Below are 17,120 nucleotides of genomic sequence, written 5' to 3'. Positions count from 1 at the left end.
ACAGCCCAACAAAACCTCACCCCACAGATTTGAAAGGCTCTTCTTCCCTTATTGGTCTGGTACCAACCAGGTTATTTGAGCTTAATCATAGAATATCAGGGTTGGAAGGGACCTCAGGAGGTCATCTAGTCCAACCCCCTACTCAAAGCAGGGCCAAGCCCCATTTTTTGCCCCAGATCCCTAAATGGCCCCCTCAAGGATTGAACTCACAACCCTGGCTGTAGCAGGCCAATGCTCAAACCACTGAGCTATCCCTCCCCTTATAGGTGGAGGAAGGATTTTATGCTACCCTTAGCTGTATGTTTATGACACCATCTAATGGTGATCTGCTGTCCTATGTGAAGTGCCCAGATGGCTTCGGTCCCATTTCTAGTGGCAATAAAAAGCTACCCTCAGCACTAGCCTCCTTGGTGGCCATCTGAGCACAGAGACAAATGACTCAGGCCTTGATCCACGAGGGAAGAGCTCTGTCTGTGCACAGCCTCATTGACTTCTCTGGGACTATGCAAGGGTGTAAGAATCTGCCCCCATAGATCTGGCAAGATCAGGGCCTAAATGAGCTGGAAAGAATGAACATACCTTTCTCTTCTAGGGGCGCCTCTCTGGGATACATTGACAAGGACAGTGTGGAAGAAGCATATGCTGCCTCTGCCTATACTGCATCTTGTCTATAATAAATACAGGCCTTCAATTCCCAGGGCTGTCAATCTGGCACATTTCACCCCCATCAAACGTACTTAAAACTGTATTAAAAATAGTTTAAAAAATACATCTGGACTGAGTCATGGTAGACAAAAGGTTTCACCATCAGGGGGTGCTGTTTCTATTCAATAATTTGTTTGTTTCTTGTCAAAGTGATCTGCACATAATTCTTTTTAAAATTAGGCTTGTGCCTTCCCCCCCCCCCTTATCATTTATAGAGAAGGCCTTGAATTTTTTAAAGTCACTATGGTTTCTGCTGGTTTTGCAAGGCCAGCATCATTAACTGTTTCACTGCTGATAGTTTTAGCAGAATTTCAGCTTTTCTGTAGTTGTGGGCAGAGCCTAGGTAGATTACCACCACATTTTTACCAGTCTGAGTCATGCCATTGCATGACACTGCAGGGAGATCAGCCCAGCATAGCACATGTCCACAGATTTAAATTTTAAAAGGCTGCACGAATGTTAGGTGCTGCCTTTTAAAAACTCAGAACAAATCTTACTGACAATATGTCTGGCTGGGGAACAGACTATATTTTAGTGCCTAGTTGAGATTTTAAGTGTTTTTGTTCTGTTATAATGCATGCAAATCTTTCCATATACGCTCTGTCAAGTTTGTTCCAGCCTCCCAACCCAGTTCCCAAATGATAGTGAATCCCAACGTGCTGGGCCTGTGGCTTTCTGCTGGTGTCGAGAAAATCACTCGAAGTGAGGGATGGAAACACTGCTGGGGACAATTCTGTGGAATGAGCCTAATTCTGTCTGGTGCATCTCAGCGCTGCAGTCCAGTTTCCTCCATATACACTGACAGATGAAATGTATCTGCTAAGCTGTTAAAATAAAAGTCACTGAACAGCTTGAATGTAGTAACTATAATCCCCATCATGGATCATGGCTGAGATTGCCAAAGCCACATCAAGGTTCCATTGGAATGAATGCCAATCCAGTGTCCACATCCTGTAGGCAACTAGCCAGATCTTAGCCCACATATTTAACTCAATCGTTTAATCTCACAATTTACCTGCTGGCCTTTCTTCGTCCTCATCCCTAACCTGCCTGTCACACTCACTGGGTCAGACACTCCCAGCGGAGTCTAGTCACAGAGTTTTATGGGAGTTGGGTTAGGCCTGTTATGATGCTAGTGTGCTGTGCAATCAATGACAACTGCCCTTGAGCTTTTTCCTGTTTTTGATTTGAAACAGCCACATGGGCACTGGCAACTCAGAGTTGTGCTTGTGGCTTTAACCCTTGGCCCTTCGTCCACCCTGGGGAGAGTAAGAAAGTGGCATAACTGTATTTATGTAAGTGAATTTAGAACGAGTGAATGGCACCAGCCTATTTGGTGACCAGGATGAGCACAGCCCCCCAAAGCAAGAGAAGGCCCTGTCCTCTCTAGTGAAGGGACGAGGGGGAACCCAGAAATCAACAGTTCATGGGGAGAATTATCTAAACTTAGATTATTGTTGTTATATCCAGTCTTGACAGTTCAGAGTTGACCAGGCAGGAATGAGCTGGTCAGAGCAGAGGGGTAGGAAGAGGGGCGTTGTGACAGAGGGGCTTTGATTTCTTTTACCTTGAGCAGAAGAGAAATGGTGACTGGGACTCAAGAGATCAGCATATGCAGAAGACATTCTGCACCATAGATTCAAAGGCCCTCCTGCAGAACACAGGCCAGAGAACTGCCCCATAATATTCCTGTTTGAACTAGAGCAGATCTTTTAGAAAAACTGACCGTCTTGGTTTAAAAATTGCCAGAGATGGAGAATCCACTGCCACCCATGGACAACAAACCAAGTATTGGCTCTTCTGAGATTTGTGAACTCAGATGACTGGATTCAAAATCCAGAATGGTGACCATTATACCATAGAACCAGTATAGTGTATCTGACAGCACCAACCAAACCTTTGATGGGTTGATTCTGGAATCCCACTGGCACTTACATGTAAAGTTGCAGCCATTTTATTGACCACTTCATAGCTACTCTCCACTGAAGCCATTGTGGGGACATACCAGGTAAAGGTGATGGTACCAGGGATGCATTCAATTCATTAGGTGTGTTAGGGAGCATTAAAGCAGTTAAAAATCCTTGCCAGGGATAATTCTAAACACTGCCAGAAATGTTGCAGCACATGGAGACATGCATGACAGGTGAACCCAGTGTGTGATAGATTTCAGTGGGAGTGGAAACAAGAATGTCATTGGCTTATGTCAGAAGCATTCTTAAAATACAGAACTTGCTAATGAGGGAGCACCAGCTGGGTGATAACTCTTGAAATTTCCTGGTATATTGAACTAATGCTGTTCTTTTGTCCTTCTCTGGGATAGGCGTATGGATGCTGGCATGCCTGAATCCTGACTTCAGAGACAGAGGAATGTGGGCAAAGTTCACAGTCTCTGAATGTAACACTGATCCAGAACTGTATTCCTATGGGGAAGATTATGATTTGATACCGGAATACTTGACAAATGAGGGCAATGGCCTTCAACCTAGGGGCTTCCCCAGGAATAAGAGATGGCGCAGGCTGTGTCTGAGGAAGCATCATAATGTCACCTCTCCCAAAAAGGAAACAGAGACGCTTAACCCGCAGCTAACACTCTGCTTGAGAAAATCCAGCCAGCTCCTCAAATTCAATAACAGACTTCAAAACAGCAGGAATAATTCCATGGATCCCTCTTCCAACAGCACATCAGTGCTGTCTGATCTACATGGCCTTTCACTATCTTCTCAAACAGAGTCTAACTTTGAGCCAATATCTTATGATTCCTTCTCAGAAGAGGCAGGTTTGTCAGAAATGATCAGCCCTGACCAAGAATTTGGACACCCGTCTCCTGAAGGAAACTCAACAAGCTTAAGTGACATGGTCCATCATAACACACGCTCAGCCAGCGCTGCAGCAGCTGGCTCATATCCAGAAGGAGATGCTCTCTTCTTTGGAAAGCGTAGACCAATTCAAGCTGTAGAGATGGTTAAAGAGAATTTAGAGCTGCACAAGTCAGTGGACAATGTGATGTCCCAACCAACTGCTCCATTAGCCAACTTAGAAAAATTTCTTAAAGGGAATGTTACTTTGGCACAATTAAAAGAGTCAGCACGTGTGATGGGCCATCAGGAACCTTCCTTTAATGCTGAAGAAACTGGTCTTCGAGGGAATGATAGTTCACTGCAACTGAATGACTCAAAACATGATTCTAGGTTTCAAGAAAGGATTCCATTAGATGAAGAAATGCCTCTAGAATTGAATATTACATCTTTAGAGCCACACATACCACTGAATGATACAATAACTACAGATAACACTTTCGTTAAAGGGAATAGTACTTCAGCATCATTAGACAAGTCAGCAGATAACACAAGTATACATGTCATCACCTATGTGAACAGTGGGAAAGCATTTCTTAAAAGCAATGGTGCACCGATTAGGTTAGAAAATGACACCAGACTTCAAGAAGAGGCTTCGCTGGGCTTTTATGAAACTTCTCAAGAAGGAAAGTTAAATAGCCCAGCACATGATACCATGCTTCAAGAGAACACATCCACTACAAATGGAGACGTATTCTTTGAAAAGACTGTAGAGAAGTCTTCAAATGATACAGGAATTCAAAGGACCCCTGCACCACATCAGGAAGATCTTCTCCTTGGTAGGACTAACATATCGCTGTTAGATATCAATGATACAGCAGATCTGAGGCTTGCAGGAAACCATCCGTTGGACCATGAGACAAGGAGTGTTACACCGCTAAGACAGGATAAATCTGGTGATGGCCTGGGTCTTTCAAACGTAGAACATTCCTTGTCTGCAGAAAGTAGCATCAGGCTAGCCCCAGATAAACTTACCAATGTTTCTAGAAGGCTTGTACCAACATTTCTGGGCCGCAATGACATTTTTGCCACCAGCTATGTTACTACACAAGAAAGCGATGAATTAATATTGGGGACAAAGTTTCAAGAAGCTACAGAAAACGAAGAAATGTCTGAAATGGAGAACGTTGACTTACTCAAATTAAATGTTATGGCCAACGAGAGGAAGCTCGAAAAGGCCCCTTTACAAAGCAGCAAGGACACATTTCTGAAACACAAGGTTACTGTGCTAAGTTTAGATGGGCCAACAAATGAAGACAACAGCTTATTAGATAATGAGGAAGTTTATCTCAACGGGAAAGTGCCTCCAGCAGAGCTAGTGGACTTGATAAATGGTACACATCTCCTGGAGGCCAATTCATCAGACAAAGAAGGAACACTCCATAAAAATAAGAGAATGGAGCTGGACTCGGACAGCCAGACCCCTGGAAAGCTAGTGCAAAGGACAGCTTTCAAGCCCTGTGATCAAAACTCTCAGGGATGCAGCACTCATGTAAAAAAGAGGTCCCTGGAATCACATGGAACTTCACTAGAAGAAACAGAGGTGCAGCAAGGACTGGAGGATAAAGCCAGAGCATTGAAGGGAAGGCAGAGCTCTGGTAAACATACAGGAGGAATTGGAGATGTGCTCAGAGGCACTATCAAGATAATCTACAATGACAGAGCAAACCACCTTGCTGCTAGGCCACTCTTGGTAGACACAACAGCAAGAGATCATAGAGCAACTGGCACTGATAACCCCACAGGATACATCAGAGGTGTGTCAGCTTCTCTTCCATCAAGCCCTAGCCAAGCGGATGCACTATCATACCATGCCAGCAGTCATGAGCCACCAGCAGTAGAGGGACACTATGACAACCAAGGTGAAAGTGATACAGCTCAGAGAGGAGGTAACTCCTTTCTGAAGGTGGAAGAGTCAGAGGAGGAGAAAACTAGTGCTACCTCTGCCTATTCAAGTGAGAAAACTACCAAAGAGGAACAGGAGGTAGGAACTGAGGCAGACACAAAGCCCACTGCATCAGCAGTAGAGCGAACAACAAGTATGGTCTCCATCTCAACACAGGTTGTGGGGCAAGTGAGTGGAATTAAGACACCTGCAGTAACTCCAATGCAGCGTAAAAGGGGTGTTGATTGGGAGGCACATTTGAGCTTGCAGCCCAAGGGAAATGTGACAGATGGGGAAGTGAGCACCTTGGACCAGCTGGAGCTGAAGGAAATGAGGATCTTCAGTAAACTGCAGCAGGATATTGAATCTAGTGCTGTTAAGGACCAAGTATTAGGAACTGAATCTAAGGATTTTCCAGCAAGCAAAGAGGTCTCAGAGATCCTGACAAAACGGGCCTCCAAAGAAAACTATCCACTTCCCCAAGATGGCGTGGCTCTCAATCAGACTCTTAAAGGGGACCAATGGAAGCTGAAGCACAGCCAGCAAGAAAATCAAGTGTTTAAAGAAGAAGACGCCATTCCTCTCTCAGGTAGTAAAATACAGACACCAGAATGGAAGGAGGTGGTGCAGGAGGTAGATGGGACACAGAGCAGCAGGGAAAGCACCAGCAAAGCAAAGAACAGGAGCTCCTCTCCTGGATCCGAGGAATATTTTGACACCTCTGGAGAACCCAATGCCCTAAACAACATGGTCAAGTCCAACATCTCAATGCCCCAGAAGGAGAAATCAGACTATGACGAATACAGCGAACCTGAGAGAGACACTGAAGAGTTTGACATCTATGGGGAGGAGAACCAAGATCTGCGCACCTTCACTGGGAGGGTCCAGCAGTATTTCATTGCAGCTGTCGAGGTGCTGTGGGAATATGAGAGCCAGAGACCCCAACACTTTCTAAAATTGAAGTAAGTTTTACCAGACACATCCTTCCCCTTGCACGAGACATCTTTCCCACCCTACTGATTGCTTTCCCTTCTATAGAGCAGCATGGATGAACAGACAAGGCTTAGATCAGTGGTTCTCAAACTTTTGTACTGGTGACCCCTTTCACATAGCAAGCCTCTGAGTGTGACCCCCCCTTATAAATTAAAAACACTTTTTAATATATTTAACACCATTATAAATGCTGGAGGCAAAGCAGGGTTTGGGAGGGAGGCCGATAGCTTGTGACCCCCCATGTAATAAGCTTGAGACCTCCTGAGGGGTCCCTACCCCCAGTTTGAGAACCACTGGCTTAGATCCATCCAGGGTACAGGCCCCACCACGAGACAGACATTGAGTTCCAGCCCAGCCTGTCCTACTTACAGCGCTCCACCCCAGTAGAGTCTTGTCTTTCTCTTGAGTCCTTGATCTTCCTTCGAAGTGTAGCAGCCCAGCTGGCAGCAGTCAACTGAGTTCTGCCCTGCTACTCCACTTTGTTGAGGAGTTCAGATCCTCCCTAGCTTGATCTCAAAGATTCTGGCTCTAATGTGTCCTCCCAGTGGTTTGCAGTATCAGTTTGCCTTACCAGGTGAGGGGCAGGAGTTGGAGCCACAGACTTAGTCATTGGCTTCCTATAGACCTGGCAGTGCTAAGGAGATGTAGGAGAGGAATGACCAACATCTTGGTCTGTGGTTAGTCCCCTACTTGACAGTTTGTCCACACTGCTGGGGGACTCCAAAGGGAGCATCCTCCATGAAGCGCTGTGTGGCTGCTGAGCTGGCCACAGCCATGTCCAAAACAATCAACTCAGAGGAGGAGCCAGGGAGATGAAGATAGGGGCACTCTCACATACCTCCTCTGCTCTCAGTCTGAGTGCTACCTCATAGAATCATAGAATATCAGGGTTGGAAGGGACCTCAGGAGGTCATCTAGTCCAAACCCCTGCTCAAAGCAGGACCAATCCCCAACTAAACCATTCCAGCCAGGGCTTTGTCAAGCCTGATCTTAAAAACTTCTAAGGAAGGAGATTCTACCACCTCCCTAGGTAGCGCATTCCAGTGCTCATAGCCACGCTGGAGAGCTAATCCACTAAACATTGAGAATCTAGAGAGGGTCAAAGACAGCAAAGGCTGGAGCTTCTGTAAGTACCTGGCTGTACCTCAGCCCCTGGGCTTCTGAATGGGGTCCAGTCAAAGAAGAGCTGCACCAGAGAGACTATGCCAACATGTAGAGCTCCGTGCTGATACAATTTGTATCCGCAAAACAGTCCGTAGATATAAAGCGGATATTCACAGATTTGCAGGGCTCTACCAATATGTCTTGGCAGCTACATAGATCTCTCTGTCACAGTCAGCTCATGCTTTGCCTCTTGAAGGCCAGTCGGAGCCCTTTGGTGGCTCCTGGCTTGGCTCTACATTCAGACTCTCTGCCTGAGCAGGTATGTAGCTTGATATCACGATGCCAACCGAGATGCTCATTTGGGGTGTTAGCAGAGGGACTAGAGCTGTGATGGGAGTTGGGGTGAAGAGAGGCATTAGAGCCCAGACTCCAATGTCCATGCCTCAAGCCTTCCACTCAGTGAGCATGGCTGGTGCCTTCCCACAGGATGTGGTCCTTTCTTGTTCTTGCAGAGGCCCAAGTAGGGGCTGGAGGAAGCCCTTCCAGCCATACAAGAAAGTGGTTTTCCGAGGGTACCTGGACAACTCTTTCACCCAGCCGCTGGCGCGTGGGGAGCTGGACGAACACTTGGGAATCCTAGGGCCATACATCAGGGCGGAAGTTGATGATGTCATAATGGTGAGTCAGACTGAAAAGGAAAATCCCCATTTCCTTAAAAGGAGTTAGGACATTCCCAGTGCAAAGCTTCCCCTCTAGTTCTAGGTGGGTCTTCCTGCTACCTCTTGTGCCGGGACCCGTTAGCACTAAAGGCCTGTCTTGCACCATAGGCTGCAGTTAGAAAACTGCCAACCAAGGGCCATGGCTGAGATCTGTCACGTTCACTTTACTCCCTTGTGGTTCCCTGGGTATGTTGTCTCTCATTGCACTGACAATGCAAGGATATTCTGTGGGGAATTATTATTTATGCTAACACCATCCCAGCTCCCTAAGGTGTTCATAGAATCATAGAATATGAATCATAGAATATCAGGGTTGGAAGGGACCTCAGGAGGTCATCTAGTCCAACCCCCTGCTCAAAAGCAGGACCCATACCCAATTAAATCATCCCAGCCAGGGCTTTGTCAATCCTGACCTTAAAAACTTCTAAGGAAGGAGATTCCACCACCTCCCTAGGCAACGCATTCCAGTGTTTCACCACCCTCCTAGTGAAAAAGTTTTTCCTAATATCCAATCTGAACCTCCCCCACTGCAACTTGAGACCATTACTCCTTGTCCTTTCCTCTTCCACCACTGATACTAGTCTAGAACTATTCTCAGTGGTGGAAGAGGACACCTAACTCCCATTGATCAGCACCTAGATAGCTGTGAGGAGCTGGGCTGTGGTACCTAGAGGCCCCCACTGAGATCAGGGCCCCTTTGTGCTGCTGAGAGCGAGAGATGGTCCCTGCTCCAAAGAACTCACAATGCACATAGACAAAGGCTGAGAGGGGAAACTGAGGCACAGAGCAGGGAAGTGGCTCAGCCAAGGTCATTTAGCAGGTCTAAGTCACAGATGAGGGTCTCCTCATCACAAGAGCAGTCTCTGTAGAAATACCATATGGCACTTCTGGGAAAAAGCCTCTGAAAAGGCAGAAGGAGGTGGGAAGGGAAGAAAGCTAACTGGGATTCAGAATGGCTCCCAAGGGAGACACACGAGTCCCCAAGTTCAATCAGGCTCCGATTCATCCTCCCTAAAGAGCAGGGTACCAAACTGAGGAACTGTGTATAAACTCAGGCCTTATAGAATCATAGATTGTCAGGGTTGGAAGGGACCTCAGGAGGTCATCTAGTCCAACTCCCTGCTGAAAGCAGGGCCAATTCACAATTTTTGCCCCAGATCCCTAAATGGCCCCCTCAAGGACTGAGCTCACAACCCTTAGCAGGTCAATGCTCAAACCACTAAGCTATCCCTCCCCCCACATGGCAAACTGCATCGGTTTAATAGATTGCTAAACCTTTCTATTTAGTGCAGACTCCTGTGTGGACACTCTTATTTTGGTTTGAGAGGGGCCTGTTTCAGTTTAGCATCACCTTGTCCCAACTGGACTCAAGCTAAAACCAAATAACAGCATCCACAAAAGAGTTTGAAATTGGATCAGCTTCAGTTCACACCTTAGGCTAAACAGTGCAATTTGCTCATGCAGACAAGGCCTCTTTTCCCACACAGCTCCAGCTGAGCTGGGTGATAGTGTGAGTTTGGCTGGGGTCCATTCTTGCTGACCGGCTGAAACTGAGTCCAAAGACACACCCCAGTCCAGTGTGGATTGGACCTGTACTCATCATATGTATCAAGGAAGAGGGAAATTCTTAGCATATGTAACCCTTCTGCCAGGTGGAGCCAGCAGCAACAAGTGCCAGGTTCAGTATCTAGGGGTTCCTTTTCAACAATACAACAAAGAACCATCTCGAGCCCCCACTCGTTTCCTGGGACAATTACACAACACCTCCGGGCACCTTTAAGAGGAAATACTTCCTGTCTCATAAGCACAGACTCTGAGTGTAGGAAAAACTTTTAATAAAAGGAGGGAAGTAACTCAGCCTTAATTTGGGAAAACCCCACAACTAGGGTTCATAAACATAAACCATGAGCAAAAGACCCACCTCCAAGTAAGTTGGGCAGTGTCCTTTTCCCCTAAGGTTCTCAAGTCCAGCAACCCAAAAGCCCCTTTAACATGCTCATCCCTTCTCTGCACCCCACTCAAGTTGCTGTCTTTTGGCAAGTGCAGCCTCAGAGTTCAGAGGTTCATCTGCAGAGTTTACCTCCCACCCTGGGTGGAAGGGGGGATAAGGAGGCACCTTACACGCTCCGCTACTCAGGCATACGCTTGTCACCCTGCTAGCCAATTGCCACACCTCTCTGCAGGGCTTTGCTCTGGTCCTCTCTGCCAGCCGCACTGCTGGCTGCTTTCCATGCCTCTCCACCAGCCACCTAGCTGGCCACTCACCAAGATATCTTCAGGGCCCACCACTTAACACAGCTCTCAGTGATTTCAGCTGTTAGCAGGAGGGCATCACTGCTGGTGCACAAGGGGCAGTCTTTTGCAATAGAGACACTGTCCCAAAGTAGGTCTAATACTTAGACCTAGGTATCAGTGATTTCAGCTCTGTAGCACATAAAAAAACTCTCAACTGAGTCTAAATTAGCTCTTTTATTATACCAGGGAGGAAAAAAAGGGTCAAGTGATGCTTAGGACCTTTAAACAAGACCCACACCACCAAATACAAGTACCTCTCACCACCCTTTCTTAACTCCTTGGGCTTTGGAACCCATGTTCCCTGCCTAGCGAGTGCCATTGAGTTGAGAGTGAGTCCTTTATTACTCCTGCCCCAATAACAAGGAGACTGGGGATCCAACACCAGCCACAAGTGATCATTTGGACAAGCAATCATAGAAGATTAGGGTTGGAAGAGACCTCAGGAGGTCATCTAGTCCATGATCACATCATGCTGAGCACCTAGGCAGGGTGGGTGTGTCCATGCAAATGAGATCAGCTCCTTTTCCACAGCTCACCACTAAATGTCAGGGGAGAGTTCATTCAGACTCTGTTTACACATGTAATAGGGGGTGGCACAACCCTGAACTGGGGAGGAAGAAAAGACCAGATAATATGGATTCAGAAGGCTGGAGCTGGGGGAAAAGGCAATGGCAGGGACTGACCTGTGTTTGACTGACACTGTGGAGAAAACACACATCTTGCCCATAAAAACACATGTGCCTTTCCCAACAACTCCAGTGAGGGATGCACAAGCAGAACTGACGCTAGGATCTGTCTCACTGAGCTTCACTAAAGAACAACAGCAGGAAGGGTATGGGGCATAGCCAGTGCCCCACACAGGGAAGGAGTGCAGGCAGGGCCCTGGCTCCAAGTTTTCCCCCCACAAGGAATGTAACCCTTCTCTTTGCTTCTTTCCCTCCACGGTGCAGGTTAGCTTCAAGAACCTAGCTTCCCGGCCTTACTCCTTCCATTCCAACCTCCTGCCCTACCAAGGAGGCCTGGGGGAAAACAGCACACCCAGCCAGGAAGCGGTGCAGCCTGGCGAGCTCCGCGAGTACTCCTGGAAGGTGCTGCCCCAGATGGCACCCACTGTCAATGAGTTTGACTGCAAGGCTTGGGCTTACTTCTCCAGTGTTAACCTGGTAGGTGGGAACCATTTATGAGAAACCTGTTGGTCTCTCTGCTAGCCATCTCTGCCCTCAGCTGCCTCTCAACCAGAATCCCAGCTCCCCTGTTCCGTGCAGACCCAAGGGGACTGTGCCTGGGACACTACTGCATAGGATATTTCTGTGACACATTGATGGGGGCTTTCATCAGGCCATTTGTGAATGGGTCCGAGAGTGTATAGAAATAGAAACGTAGGGGTGGAAGGGATATCGACAGGTCATCAAGTCCAGGCCCCCGTAGGACCAAGGAACTCTAGACCAGGTGTTAGTTCCACCTGGTCTTAAAGACCTCCAGTGATGGGGATCCCACAACCTCCCATGGGGGCCTGTTCCAGAGCTTAATCACCCTGAGAGTTAGAAAGCTTTTCCTACCACCTGGATAAGTCACATTTCACAGGCCAGATCCTCAGCCCCTCTCTGGCTGCTTGTGGGACCCAGAGGTACAAAACTCCCCCTGCCTTGGTGATGCCTTAGGCAGTGCAGAGCCACTCAGGGGGGATGTCTGGGGCATCCTTATGCCCTGGCAGTCCGTGACATGACTGGCCCCATGCAGGCTATGGATAGAGCAGCCATCAGACTTAAAAGTCTGGTCCTTCTCAGCCACAGACTGACTAATGCTCACAACATCCTGTACCGTTGTCCAAAGTGTTTCAGGTGGGGCAACTGAGGCACAGCAGGATTAAGTGACTTGCCCGAGGTCAGGCACTGCGTCAGCAGCAGAGCTGGGAAGGGAACCCAGCGAGTCAGAACTACAAATCAAATCAGAGCAATTCTAAGTGTGCATTCCTCCCCCATGTCAGATTGGGATCGAGAGGAAGGGGGCTTCTGCCCCCTTCTGAAACCCAGCATGCCTCTCCAACTCCCAGCACCAGTGCCAGGCTCTGCACACACCTTGCTCCTCTCATTTTTGGCTTTTCAGCTGTAAGCTGGGAGCATTCATCACCAAGGCCTCTTCCCCTATCTGTCTAGTCTGAGGCCACACATGCTTCTGGAGTTGTGGTTGGCACTCACAGGGCGGTGCTGGAGTTTGACAGGCACAGAGAGAGCAGCCCTGGGACGAAGCACACACTTCCAAAGTCCTGCCTGACGGTGGTTAATGTTGTTCTGAGTAGCCACATTGTGGCATTGTGGATGGGGTGGAAGTTAGGAGTGGACTCTACATTCCCATTACACTCTGGTTATTTTCCCTTCCTAGGAGAAGGATCTGCACTCTGGCCTGGTTGGGCCACTGCTTATCTGCCGCCCTGGCATCTTGAGCCCTGCCTTCGGGAGGCAGCTGGCGGTGCAGGAATTCTCTCTGCTTTTCACTATCTTTGATGAGACCAAAAGCTGGTACCTCGCCGAGAACATGGAGAGGAACTGCCCACCCCTCTGCCAGATCCAGCCAGACGATCCTGATTTTAGAAGAAGCAGCTACTTCCCTGGTAAGAGCTCCAGCTCCTCTCCCCTCCCTACCCAGCCATCCCACATAGAAGGGAAACTCTGTAGGGTCTGCTGTTAGAGCAGAGCTTCAGATCAAGGGCTTCAGAATCCCCTTCCTTGCCCATCCCCTGGGTAACAGCAAGAGTGACCTCAGCTCACTCCAGCATGGCTGCTGCTGTCTGCAGACTTTGAACCTCTCCCCTGCCACAGCACGTCCCAAGTGTGCTCTTCTCCTCCAGCTATCAACGGCTACGTGATGGATGCACTGCCTGGGCTGGTGATGGCTCAGCACCAAAGGGTGCGATGGTACCTGCTGAATGTGGGCGGCACTGAGGACATCCACTCAGTCTATTTTCATGGGCAACTGTTTGCCATTAGGACGAACCATGAGTATCGAATGGGAGTCTACAACCTCTATCCTGGTAAGAGTTGACCCAGGTGCTGGGAGCTAACCTGTCTCCTGGAGAGGACTGATGCAGGAGAAGCCAGCAGCCTAGCTCCAAAGAGTGCCCACCTAGCTTAGTGCAGCTGATGCACTCTGATTAGGGTGGACATGGCACCAACCTGACATCAAGGGGTAGCTAAATAGACGAGTGCCTCTCAGCCTGAGAAATAGGCCCTGGACCAACACTGCCTCAAATATTTGGATCCAAATGGCCATTAGCTAGTGACGCCTTACTGGCTTTGAAGAGTCTTGTTTTGTTTGTCCAGCACTTCCCACAATGAGCTCCTTGTCCGTGACTAGGGCTCCTAGGAATGAGTGGTGGAAGTGTCCTAAAAGTGGGGCGGGCCACAGGTCCCCAAACCATGGCCCCATCCCAGAGCTGCACTACCCCCAGGCCCAGCCCCTGCACCGGCCCTTCCCACCCGAAGCTCTGCCCTCGCACCACTCATTCCCCCTGAAGCCCCACCCTCACACAGTCCCTTCTCCATGAGCCCCTGCCCTCACACTGTCCCCGCCCCTGCACTGCCTCTTCCCCCAAGACCCTAGCCCCCACTCACTCCTCTCCACCACCTTGCTCCTGTCGCTCAGCTCTATGGCTGGTAAAAAGTGATGGGGCCATGGCCCCCTGGCTCTCCCATTCCAGTGCCCCTGCTCCTAAGTGCAATGTAATACAAACAATTCATATTTTTGTTAATTATTTTTATCAAATTCAAGTGCATTTATTGGGCCAAACTCATTCCTGTCTAACGGTACTGGCTTTGATGAAGTTACACCAGGGAACAATTTGACCCAGTCAATGTGCTATTAAGGCTCAGGAAGCACCTGGCACCCATACCCACCTTGGGCAGTACTTTACTCTGTGAGTAGTCCAGTGCAATTGGCATCATGGCAGCACAATCTGCCCTCAGCATGAGTGAAGCAGGAGTGGGTGTAGCCACCACAGGCTTCTCTTTTAGCCGCTAGAAATAAATAATCCTTTGTTCTGCCCTCCCTCCCCTTCTTCTCACCCAGGTGTCTTTGGAACGGTGGAAATGCGCCCCTCCCACCCGGGGATCTGGCGGGTGGAGTGCGAGGTTGGAGAGCACCAGCAGGCTGGAATGAGCGCCCTGTTCCTTGTGTATGACCTGAGTGAGTGACTCTTCTCCTTGTTCTACAGTTGCCTTCACTGACTCTTCATTCACCTCCTGAGAATTTCATGTAGACAGCATGGGGGAGCATTTTCACAGGTGCAGAAGTACCCGCCTAAGGCACTCTGGAGAACAGGGCTCAGGCTCCTCCGGTCACTTAGGTGCTTTTGAAAATTTTGCCCTCATGGCCCTCAAACATGGACACGCCAGTTTTCACCCTCAGTCAGCTCTGGGCGAAGGAGAGTTACAGCGCTGAACAATCGAACCACCTGACCAAACCTACGGAAGAGACAGCAGGATAGCTAACTGCCATCATTCACACCTGCAGTGAATTACACCCCCATCTAAGAGGGGGCATGTGACTATGGGTGCAAAACTGGAGGCCGGCTTGAACCACCTTGAAAAATTTGCCCCCAGCAGCCTGATTTTCAAACCCTAAGACGCTATGGGCCACGCACAAAAATGTGCATACTCTTATCACCATGTCTGCATGCGCCCATCCAGCTGGCTAACGGAATAGGGAAATACCCATTTGTAGATCGGTAAACTGAGGCACAGAGAGGCAATGTGACTCACCAAGGGTCACAGAGGCTGGCCACAGGTGGTCATTTTCAGCAACACTCTTTACCATGTAAAGTGGTGCAAAATCTGTTGGGAATTGCAGTAAAGTCTTTGCCAGCTCAAGAGTGTAAATCAGTTTCCACCTCATTTTAAATACTAGTTTCAAAACAGAAGGAAAGGATTGATTTGTTATACTTAAGAGAATCATAGAATCACAAGGGTCATCTAGTCTAACCTTCTGCCAAGATGTAGGATAGTTGGCTTTACATAGTAAAGGTCTTTTTCCTCTTCTTAAAGGAGCATTAAATGTGAGCCAGAAAAGCTTTGTTTAAAGATAAATTAAAAAGCCGCTTAAGATTCAAAATCCACTTTTTACTAGAAAGGGCTTGACGTGAAAAGAGTCAAGTACTATGATTTTTTAAGAGTCTAAGTTATAATGGAAATAAACACCGCAGTGCTCCACAGATCAGCAAAGGGACTTTAAAAAATAGGAGGTGTCAGCCAAGATGTTCTTAGAAACATGAAGATTTGTGTTTAAAAGACACTGCCTAGCAACAAACAGGCCTGGGAGCCAGACATCAGTACACAGAAGAGACATTTGTCAACACAGCTGTCATACCAGTGATCCAAAGAGAGGAGATGTATCAGAGGATCTCTGAGAGGCGGCTGTGAATTGTAATATATACCATCCCGGATTGGCTTATAAACCAATAATAAAAGCTGATATCACCCGCAAGGGTCAAAATTAGGAACAAGGGTCTGTAAGGGGCAGATTTAAAAATTTGCAAAGAATTTTTTAAAATGCTAGAAAATCAACTCCTGCCTTACTTACATGCCAGGACCTGAGTTCAGGCTTTTGGAGTCCTCCTGTGAAAGCTGTAGCAGTTAGGGTCACTAACAGCTAAGGCTGGATGGAGGTGTTCTCTCGTTTTGCAGCTCTTGCTGTATTTAGGACTGTCCCTACAGTGCTAGCAAAAAATCAGGGTTCATGGTTCTATCTCCCCTTTAAAGCGAGTTTAAGATCTCTGACACTATGTTTAAATTCAACACCTGTCAAAACTTCCAGGAGATACTTGTCATGTCACTGCACTGTGATGCCTCTTGACATCTGCACTGCACAGTGACTATTAACACAATTGATCTGCAGCATTGCATTGTCACATGGCGACATTGTAGCACAATGAAGTGGCACTGGCTCTAAGGATATTGCCATCCTGGGATGCTTTCAATACCCTGGCTGCGCAGGGTGGTAGGTCACAGATAGCAGGACCTGGTCAGAACTGAGATGGGGGGGGAGCTTGGCCATTTGAATTCTCCAGTGTTGGCACAAGCCGTTGTCTGTCTTGGTTCATATGGGTCCCCACATCCTGAGTTTCAATTTGGAATCCAGGTTTCAATGAATCAAGAAGTTCAATGGTGCTCAGCTGAATCTGCCAAGTTGGCCTGGTTCCTAGTTGAAACTACTAGGTATCATGTGATTTACTCTCCAAATCTTGAACGGCCCACCCCCGAAGCCTAGCAGTGGCTGGAAACTTGGCCCAGGTTCACACGAAGCCCCACAGAACTTGGTGCACCTTTCAGCAAGCCTGGCCTGACCTCTGGGTTGGTAACAAGCCCACACTTGTCCTGGGTTGTGGGTTTGTTCTGAAAGGCTGGCCCAGCACTAACTGAGCGCCCTTATGGCAGGTGATGTCACCTGAGTACAATGGCCACCAGCCCCAGGGAAGGCTCCAAAGCAGTGGCTGCGTGGGCTCCCTGGCTGCTGTGCCAAACCAGACTTGGGAACCTAACTCAGCGTCCAAAACTGAAGGCTCACCTAGGC

The 17,120-nt window shown here is 48.2% G+C and overlaps 1 protein-coding gene across 1 annotated transcript in view; it reads left to right on the top strand.

Moving 5' to 3' along the window:
* Window positions 1-17,120, top strand: part of F8 (coagulation factor VIII) — a 69,223-nt gene that overhangs the window by 38,709 nt on the left and 13,394 nt on the right. Inside the window, exons 15-21 of the mRNA XM_077825545.1 lie at window positions 3,026-3,692; window positions 4,596-6,407; window positions 8,055-8,220; window positions 11,507-11,719; window positions 12,939-13,167; window positions 13,405-13,587; window positions 14,622-14,738. Coding sequence (XP_077681671.1) covers window positions 3,026-3,692; window positions 4,596-6,407; window positions 8,055-8,220; window positions 11,507-11,719; window positions 12,939-13,167; window positions 13,405-13,587; window positions 14,622-14,738 — 3,387 coding nt within the window. The remainder of the gene's footprint in view (window positions 1-3,025; window positions 3,693-4,595; window positions 6,408-8,054; window positions 8,221-11,506; window positions 11,720-12,938; window positions 13,168-13,404; window positions 13,588-14,621; window positions 14,739-17,120) is intronic.

This window comes from Eretmochelys imbricata, chromosome 9 (genome assembly GCF_965152235.1).
Source record: "Eretmochelys imbricata isolate rEreImb1 chromosome 9, rEreImb1.hap1, whole genome shotgun sequence".
Taxonomy (NCBI): domain Eukaryota; kingdom Metazoa; phylum Chordata; order Testudines; family Cheloniidae; genus Eretmochelys; species Eretmochelys imbricata.
The sequence above is the reverse complement of the archived record's forward strand: the minus strand, read 5'-3'. Positions and strand labels throughout refer to the sequence as shown.